This window comes from Platalea leucorodia (assembly GCF_965183815.1).
Source record: "Platalea leucorodia genome assembly, chromosome: 1".
In the NCBI taxonomy this organism is placed as follows: Eukaryota; Metazoa; Chordata; class Aves; order Pelecaniformes; family Threskiornithidae; genus Platalea; species Platalea leucorodia.
In genome coordinates this window covers 111,021,213-111,031,238 of record NC_138823.1, presented here as the reverse complement: position 1 = coordinate 111,031,238, position 10,026 = coordinate 111,021,213, and the positions used below count along the sequence as shown (strand labels likewise).

Genomic DNA, 10,026 nt, shown 5'->3' with positions numbered 1-10,026 from the left:
AAGGGGGCTACTGCACCTGTATCTTCCATCACCTTGGAACCTGCTTGAAGTCATAACCTCACGAAACGGCGATACTGTTCTCAGATCCCCATCCTACGAGTTAAATAAAGCGCAAGGAAGCTCTCTGTTCTCATAGGTGTCACGCTGTCCTGAGCTCCTCGGGGCAGATCATCTTCCAGGACACGCGAAACAAGAACATAAGTGACCAGCAACTCTTTTTCTTCTTTCAGATGACTGCATTAGGAACAAGATAAATGAAGCAAAGTCATACTTCATGGTCAGCTTAAGTAATCAGGCTTGTAATTTGTCATTTCTCACAAATTAAGAGTGTTTGTCCACTTTATTCCCCCTTGGCCCCACTTTACGCAGCGAGTTGTTCTACAAAATATAAAACAAAGCTAATATCATATAACTAAAAAAATTAATTGCACTTTTTGAAAACGACCACAACCACCATATAATTTGCTACTGCATTGCACTAGTATTTCTCACTCCTGAAGTGATTTTATAATTTGAGAGGTACATCTCAAAATTACTATTTCCTTAAATTCCAAGGATTTTGAATGGAAAAAGATGTAAATTAGTTCCCTGCAGTTTAAAGGTTTCCTTTAAATACTAGATAAAATTTAGTTACTATTCTAAATGTGCAGTCATCTGAGTATGGCAATAATTTTCTTCAGCGCAGGATTTAAGTAGTTTAACACCCCTCCCTCCCCCCCCCCCCCCCCAATCGTACCACCTTCCCCATTAGAACAGCATAATATCAAGGTCTATCTGCCTACCACTAAGGAAATTACCCAATACTCTAAATAAGGCCCGAGTTCAAAATATTATGCATATTCTTTCCAAATTACACCAAGTCCCATAAACTTTGATTCCCTGTAGGGCTTAAGTGTTATCAGGGAGCTTTAGGACTCGGGTCTTAACGGTGTAAAAAACAACTTTCTCAACTTCCAACTTGGTGGCTCATCAAAATGAGTAACTGACAGCAAAACATTAGACTACGGTATAGACCTATCCTTCTCATTTCACACAAAGCATGGAGCAATTAAGTATTACCACAGAAATGACGACAGGGGCTATGAAATCATCCCTCAGAAAGACAGCCTGAGGAAAGCACTCTCAAAGGAAAGCTACCACTGATCATCATTTTGAAGCTTTTCGTCGTAAAAGGAGACTATGTACTAACGTATGGTGCTATGACAGCCTAGTGACAGTGTTCTCATCTTTCTCAAGGCACACTTCTATTTGTTCTCAAAAGAAAAAGGTGCCACCATTTAATAATAATCAAATCAGACATTTTACCAATGCAAACAGTTTACACTCCTAAAAGCACTGACTGAGGCAACCTGGTAGAAGGCGGCACTCGGCAACGTGAAGTTATACATTGGTCAGATGTTCCACCTATTTACAACACCGGTCCCTAACAACGTGAAGTAAAACCAACACCGCTTCTGAAGTACGCAGTTCAGTAAAAACACCCCGTGTGGCAATGGTTGTCTGTCCTCCTAATGGGCTGGGGAGAAGTGGGCAAAGACCCCCCTCAACGTTTATACCCATTATCGGGTATCTGAAGGGCAGCACTTTCCTTACTCAGAGCACCATAGTTTCTGTACGACGTACAGAACAGTTACTACATTTAAATCATTAAACCACAGGAAAGGATGGAAGATACTGTTTTTTTCACTTCCCTTCACCACCTGTAAAATTAGTAACATTCTATGGATGGAAGTTGTTAAATTATTTAAAACAAAACAAAACAAACCCACACCCCTCAACCTTAAAACTTTTGTTTGTTTGTTTGTCCCACTGTTACCATCTTGGCAGCGAGATAGCAGGATTTATGTGAAACCTGCTTTGGTTTCAACTGCCCTTCATAGGGTGTTCTTCGCTAATCAACTGTTTCTAGTAGATGAGGCAACTAAGCTACTGCAGTTCATGCTAACCATTTTCTGAACTTGCACTTTTTCGTATAGGGAACTCCTTTAAATATTTATATAGCATTAAAAAACTGGATGAATGTGTATAAATATTCTAAATTGAAGATGTAGCAACATAAAGTCTCCAGTTTCAGTTCCTAGTTGTTCATTTTCTCTAGAAGAAGAATCAGAGCATGGATTGGTTTTCAGAGTAAAATACTCAAAAAGTGATCTGGAGTAAGTCTTAATGAACCGTTTGGACACAGCTTTTATTTCTGACATTAGGAAATAAACCTTCATTATGGCATGCTTCAGAAGTTCTTATTTACCTAATGATAACATAAAACATCAGAAGACAGACATTGGAAAGAACAGATAAAATAGCTTATACACTACTTTCTGCAGACTAACTCATACTTTATGTTTTCTTCATTACTTATGGCTGGCTAACATGTAACCTGTCAGGCTGCTGCCATACGTGCTTAGCCTTACGTACAAGCAGAGTGATCCAGCTATCACTCCCAGTTCATTATCAATATTTTAACAGACTGCTTTAAGAAACAATAAAATCTGCAAACAGTAACTTACATGGCTGCAGACCAGATTAAAAAAAGTACACATTTATCTTATTTCTTTTGCGGTAAATTCTGTGTTTCTCTATAACCTGAACAACTCTACACATGGAACAAACGTATCGATGTGTACACCCACACACAGTAATATTCAAGCATCTAGTTCTGCACTTGTAAAAGTTGTGATGCATAAATTCAGTGCTTTTTTCATTACTGCACCTTTACAGTTATCTTGCAAGTTGGAAAATACTTTAGCACAATTCAAGGGATAAAGTAATTACATCACATATTCATTTTACTTTGTAAATCCTGTTCATTTTTATTGATGGTGATAAAGGCATTTAGTTTTCAGTAAGTTATTACTTCCATTATTTCTAACAATATCCCAGGGTTGAAGAAGTGCAATTTCTAGGGCCATGAAAATAACCCAAGTAATAGAAAAAAAAAGTTCTTGAGACACAAAGACAAGAGGGTCAAGAACAGAGATGCTCAAGTAGATCACAGTTCACATCTGAAATGGAAGACTGTTCTGCCTCTTTGTGAAAGTACCTGATCTTTTACACCAGATAAGACCATTTTTGGAAGTTACTTAACATTTATACAACATTCCAAAGTGAAAAAATTATCCTGTCCACTCAAAATTTAAATTGTTTAAAAGAAGGTGTAATGTGAGTTCATCATGGCTCATATATATGTGGAAAATTCTCTTTCCTCAACAATAAAGATACTGAAATCTCAGCTTTATGCAGATAAACAAGCTATGATTAAAAAGACACACAGACACCTTCCCCCACAACAGTGGCCTTCAAATTTTATTCTTTAGCCTTTTTCAAGCTCTGATAATAACTTTACATTTTGTACAGTATTTTGTGTACAAAGATTCCATGTATCAAGGGAAAGAATTACCGGTAATAAGATTCCATGTATTACAATATTAGGACCGTTGCATTTGCACCCATGATATTTAAAAAATCTCTCAGACAAACCATGTAGAAATAAGTATGCAAAAACTGCAAACAAAAACATTTAAGTAGCCAAAATTAAAAAGACCTTTGTGTGAATCACACAGTCTTGCTTGGTTTCTACTAGGCTATTGCAGCCAAGTAGTCCTTAACCTCAGTTGGAGTGAGCCTCCTAAAACCAGCTTCATTACAGATGCCAACTTCAATGTTGTCTTCTGTCATTTGCCCTTCAAAGCTCTCCTATTAAAGAAAATACAGTTCAGTGAATCGTATCAGTGAAGTCATAAGAGTAAGAACGTTATTTCTTAATTATTTTGCTAACCTTTAGTGTTAAGATAGCTGTATGAATGGCATCTTCAAGCTCCAAATCTTCATTGTATCTGTAAACAGAAGTTCATGTATTTCAGCATGGGACAAATATCTTTCCAAATCCTAATAATCCTGGAGTCTCTAAAAACCCGAACACTACTAAAATCTTCCCATTTCTTATACCAATATTATTTGTAAGCAATGTGATATTAATAGTCAAAGTTATTATTTGTAAAAAAAAATTTCACCACTTTTCCTACTGACACTGTACAGAACAATATTTCTGCAAGTATGTTGAATATAATGTTTATTGCACTGAAATAGTTCTCCATAAACACAAAAGTTGGAGTTTAAATAAAGCAAGTTTCCTGTGCATGTGTAAATAAGTAAATTGGAAGCATCATATCTTAAGTATTTTAAAACTTTGTTCTGATAATCTAGAAGTGTGCATTTTTTACCTGGCTGTTTTACATGGAACCTGAACAAAACAGATAGTGTCCTTTCAGACAAGTGTCAAATACATTACCTTTTCTCAAGAAATGTTTTCCCATTGACATAATTTTTTCCCATTGCTGTTGCTTTCCATGCAAAGTAAGCTCCCTGTAAAAGCAACAATCTATTGAATTGTTTTGTGTAACTTAGTCAAACATCACGTATTCAATTACTTCGTAAGAAGTTCAGAAGCAATTATGAAAATACTGAATGTTCTGAGTATATAGGAGACCATTTTGGATCACATTAAGACCAATTTGATATGGAAACATGCTGTGGAAATGTACAAAACATTTGTATAGGGCCCCACCTATTTTCATCCTCCCACTACTTTGAAAGATGAATTTATAAGTCATTAGCATAGTTTTGATTTAGGATTCCTTAAACAGAAATAGCATGTTTGCCCTTGAGAATGAATACAGTCAGATCTTCCCTGAGGTTCACTCCATATATTCTCTTTTTTAAGATTAAGTAATATAAAAGAACTTATTGCAAATCAGCCATCTGATTTATCTTAGCTACTAATAGGATATTTAGCCATCACTTCTATTCTCTCCTCTGGCATGAAGACCATCAACAGTTCTATGCCTCAATCAAGCTGCCTTACACAAGGCATCTGCATTTTGCATTTTACATTTGAGCATCACGTAGTAATTCAAATTTCTGAAGCTTATCAATGATCTCTACAGTGACCACACTTTTTTTTTTTTTTTTGATGTAAAGCGTTACAACTCACACACACACCAAAGGGCAGTTTTTCAGAAGTGCAGTGCAAACATAGCAAATAAACTCACTTAAATTAACCACTGTCATTAAATACTAAAGCATATGCGTTACATTTCACAATGCAACAGGTCTTGGCCTAACTTCCATCCAGTTTAGGGAACGGTGATTTGAGCAGCATAAGCAGTCAAAAATTCTTTTTTTTCTGGTAGCTGCTGCAGAATGCCACCCTTGCTGGCACTACCAACTAGGTGGGAAGGCATGGAAAGGGATGGTGATCTCCCTCAAAAACAGCTGCCATCCCTCAAGCAGTACAGGAGCACGCAGGCACAGAATGATCCGGGCTTGCTCCAAGCACCTACTGAAATGGCTCATTCTGACTTCTGAAGTTATGTTAAGGGATCTTTTGTTCTAGCTCTGCATTACTCTTCTCATCACAGAAAGTATTTATGAGCACATATAAAATTTTAGACATTTTATAAAAGCAGTAGAATTTACAAATGCAAGATACTTACAGATGGATCCGACTGAAATAAATAGGGCCGCCCTTCATTCCAGCCACATATTAGCAGCGATACACCAAACGGACGAACACCACTACGGGAAAAAAAACCAAAAACCAAAACAAACTGAAAAATCACAGTTGATACGTGAAATTTATTCAGTGAAAACCAAAGGTGACTAAATTATTTTGGATGTGTTAACCTTCCCGCAAACACCTCCCCCCAGCCCAGAGCTGTGATCAGGAATGACTCGTCAACCAACAGTTCAAAACCAGAAGTATGCTGCCTTGTCCGACATGTTTGTTTGCAAAATATGAAGACCCTATCTCACCCGCTGCCAGTTAGTGCTCCTCCCGCTGGCACGCCTTCTGTGGACATTCTCCATTGAAAAACTAACTGCCTTTTTGACATAAAAAATTGAATCACCAGGTAGTTGTTATTCTTTACATTTAAACAACATAATCTTTCTAAGCAACTTCAAAATTCAGAAAACCACATACCCAGACTGCGTATATTCCTGCATCACAGAAGCAATTCGCTGTACTAGCTGAGCTGTTGGAATGGGCTCATGATAAACCAAGTAATATTGCTGGGCCAGCTTCCGAGCTCTGTGCACAAGTACTCTAAAAACAAAGACAAAATTAATATGTCAGAGAAATTCCAACTAGTTGTTACAACTAGAACTGAAAACTCATAATAAATACCATCCAAAGAAGTTATACGTCTGGCATAACACCACTGTAAAAACATAGACTGTGCTGGGTTATCTTTATCAACTGAGTAATCTCTGAAATACTTAAACTGAAACTAAGGTTGAATTACACTGCAGTTCATTCCCTACTCTTTCTTTAGATAGAAGGTTGTTTGACAAGGTATTGAATTACGAAAAACTTAAAGAGAATCTCCTATACAGTGTAATACAATATAACATCATGGCGTACCCTTAGAAAGAAACGGCTAATTGCTATCTGTTTCCATTTCTTACATTTCTTGCACGAAAACGCATCTAAATAGCGATAAAACAAATTTTTTTAATACCTGTAATCTGGACCCATACCGCTGTACACTAAACCTATATGTTTGGTAATTGGTTCTACTTTGTGGACACTCCTTTCATCATAAAGAATGGATTTCTGCTTCTTCTCAGTAGCCAACACCACTCCATTTGCAGCTGGAAAGGAACAAGATTTTTTTTTTTTTTTAATATTAAACTAAAATTATGGAAAGCAGTCAAAACACAGAACAAGTTTATTAGACTGTAAAGAATTTTCCTCCTCGCTTTTTTAAAAAGCCTTCAAGTTTACAATCACATTAAACAGAGATACTTTGATGAATCCACCCAACACATCGTTTCTCATTTTAAATAATCATACAGCTCCCATAATCCCATTCTAAAGAATCTGAAGCACATATTAATAATTGAGCAGTTGAAGTAACTTTTTGTGTAATTTCGATATATATGGACACAGAGCTGGAGTTATTTACTGAAAAGATAGGAATCACTCAAAAAAAAAAGATGCCTGCTTCTACCAGCTGAGTGTCTCCAAAATCAACCAAACAATTTTCTTCTCCTAGCACGGAGCTCTATACTCCCCTTCCTTCTTTATAAAAAAATACTGAGTTGCAGAAAAATAAAAATAGGAAATAGTAAACCCACTAAAACATGTGAAAATCCATTGAAAGAAAAACAAAATATGTAATGGAAGGCAAGATGAAGAAGGAGCCAGTACATAGTCCAAACTATTTTAGTTCTCTCAAATGATACTCAGAATCCTGAATCCTTCACCAAAGTAGTTATTTTCTGAACATACCTTTAATCCCAACCGAGGGAGCTCCTGCAGCCACTGCAGCCAAAGCATATTCAATCTGAACAAGCTTTCCAGAAGGACTAAAAAGGAAAATGCAAAAGTAAGCCTAACATAATTCTGATATGCTCAAATCTTTCCTACAACAATCTGATGCTAACTTGCTTTTTTAAGCCTCTTTACACCTAACATCAGCATGTTCTAATCAGAATTTAAAAACAAAGCAAAGCAACAAGAAAACCCCCCCAAGTCTGAAGATTCATAACAGCTTCTAAAAGAACCAGACTGGTTCAGCGCAGTACTCACTGCTGCACAGTGCTACTGGGATACTCACACAGCACCTGCCTACAACCCTGATGAAAGCTAATGTGTCTCGCATAGGGAGCAGTGACTGGGATGCAGGTTGAAGAAAGACAAGTCTGTTCTCCAACTTTATACCATTTTAAACAAGTTTTCCACTCAGTAGGAAAAAATCTTCAGAGCACATCATGACTTTCTACTGAAATGGCATTATACATGTGGTTTGCAAAAGTTTTGAAGACATTGGTGTTTGGTGCTGAAAGGTACGAGCAAAACACAGCTACTCTTTTTGACAGATAAGCACACATCAGGTCAAGGCCACAAGACAGAAACAGCTCCCATTCCACCCCCAGGTATTCCTGCATTTTGTTTTAACGATCCATGTCGTTCTGGTAATCGATGCAGAATCATCAGAACAGAGCAGCAGGTGTCAGGCTGACAAAGTAACTCATCCAGAATGAGGGGGATCAAGGGGTCCATTCTCAATCCTCAGGGAAAAGGACAGCACAGAGCCAGTCACTCATTGAACAAGTGATTTTGCAAGTGGGATCTGTTCTCTGGGCTGTATTTCGGACACTGCTGTTTTAATAGACGCACAAGTAAAATAGAAAATCATGTAACCCAGTGCTTAGAGGAGTTAGAAAAAACAAAGCAAGCAATAATCAATTAGTGTAGTTATTTATACATCGAGTAAACAGTGTATAAAGGTGACAAAGTAATAATTTTAGCTTCTCCACTACAAAATACAAGCAAACCAGAACAATAGCTTCCTATGCCAGCAATTAAACTATACAGAACATTAGCACAGTATTTTAAAAGTAAGCACAAACTAAAATAAATAATTCTCTGCACAAGGAACAGGTGAATGACAGAAAGCATAAGAAGAGATATTCTCTTCCATGTGAGTATAAAATCAAATGGCTTCAAGTTTCAGAACATGTAGTGCTCCTGTGCAGTACAAGAAGTTTGTAACTCCCTTAGGAAAACACTTCCAAGAGCTAATAAAGAATTCAACCCACTTGAGTAAAGCAGGCATCTTTGGCTGCATCCATCCATTAAGGAGATTCTTTTCCTAGTTTTAGATTGTGAACTGCTTCATTTGCTCAACTGCAACAAGCCTTTAGTAACCTACTTTGCACAATTACACAGCATTACTATCCTCTGAGATTAAGGGGGCACTTTACCAAAAGCAGCACAAAGATTCTTGCACTCAGTATTTCTTTTTATATGTATAATATAATTCTGGATAGCTTGATAGTTTCATCAAAAAAAAAGAATGGAAAGTGATTTCCTTTTCTCTGAATTAATCTTAAGTGTATGTAGTAGAGCAACACTTTAACAGATACCATTCCAATAACACATTCATTCTGTGCATGCAATCATCCCACATCTAGGCTGTGCACAACACAAACTGCAAGGAGAGCACTGCCTGCAAAGTCCAGCAGGAAAGGAAATAAACTATTTAAAACTCCTCTGAAGGCTTCTTTCACTCCCACATCTGCAAAATGCGTTCTGAAGCAAGCTCTCAAGATACCATAGCTCAGCTATCACCACGCATTTCCAGTTAGGTCAGAATTACAGAATTACTACGCAGCCAGAAGCGTATGCGTGGGGACCCAACATTTGCTAAACCGCTTCACCAAGCACTCGCTATAAGGCGCTACCAGTGACGAGACAGACCTCAGGCTGGCCCCACAGCGACTCTGACTTACAGCAACGAGAGAAGATCCAAGCAGCAACCGCACTTGGGCCCGAGGTCAGCGAGGGAGATCAGGCGGGACCCGGGACTCTCGCCTCAGCCCCCGCCTCTGTCCGCGGCTGCGCCTGCAGCCGTTCAGCTCACCAAGCCTCCTGGCAGCTGTGTGCGCCCCTCAGGCCAAGGCGAAGCCGCCTGATCCCCGCCGCTTTCCCCACGCCCGCCCCTTCTGCCCGGGTCCCGCCACCGCCGCCCCCTCCAGCGCTCGCAGGCCCGGCTCCGCGGACCCGCCGGCGACGCGATGACTCTGCAAAGTCCCCGCTCCGTCCTGCCCCGTCGCCGCAGGACCGCTCCGCGTAGGCTGCGTACCCTCCTCCCCCTGCCCGCCGGCCTGCCCGCCGAGAGCCCAGCCCTGCAGCCCTCCTCCCCGCGCTTACCTGAATGTAGTGAGGGAGAAGCTGTAACCGCGCTCCGCCATTTTGGAACAAACCCCTCCACTCCCCTCACCAGCCACCCCTGCGCAGTCGCTCCTCCCGCTTCCTGCACGAGGACGCAGCTAGCGCGCTGATTGGCGAGGAGGTGGTGAATGGCGGAGCATGCCGGGAAGCAGCGCCGGGCCCCGCGAGGGACGCGATTGGCGAAGAGGCGCGCTGCGAGGCATGCTGGGAGTTGAAGTCCTCGAGCGCCCCGCTCGCCGCCCCCCTCCTGGTAGTGAGATGAATGCTGGGACTTGAAGTCCTGGTCT

The 10,026-nt window shown here is 39.7% G+C and overlaps 1 protein-coding gene across 2 annotated transcripts; it reads right to left on the bottom strand.

Annotated features, from left to right (window-relative positions):
* Positions 1-32: 32 nt before the first annotated feature.
* On the bottom strand, positions 33-9,802 carry PSMA2 (proteasome 20S subunit alpha 2). Of its 2 annotated transcripts, XM_082313255.1 has the most exons (9): positions 9,719-9,802; positions 7,292-7,368; positions 6,519-6,651; positions 5,981-6,103; positions 5,493-5,574; positions 4,289-4,362; positions 3,776-3,833; positions 3,542-3,693; positions 33-234 (listed from the first exon to the last, which is right to left on the bottom strand). In XM_082313255.1, the coding sequence occupies exons 1-8, from the start codon at positions 9,757-9,759 to the stop codon at positions 3,577-3,579; spliced, it is 705 nt and encodes a 234-aa protein (XP_082169381.1). In that variant the 5' UTR covers positions 9,760-9,802; the 3' UTR covers positions 33-234; positions 3,542-3,576. The 2 variants fall into 2 exon arrangements, with proteins under 2 accessions (XP_082169381.1, XP_082169380.1); XM_082313254.1 differs by lacking the exon at positions 33-234 and having other exon boundaries at positions 2,811-3,693.
* Between the last annotated feature and the right edge of the window lie 224 nt (positions 9,803-10,026).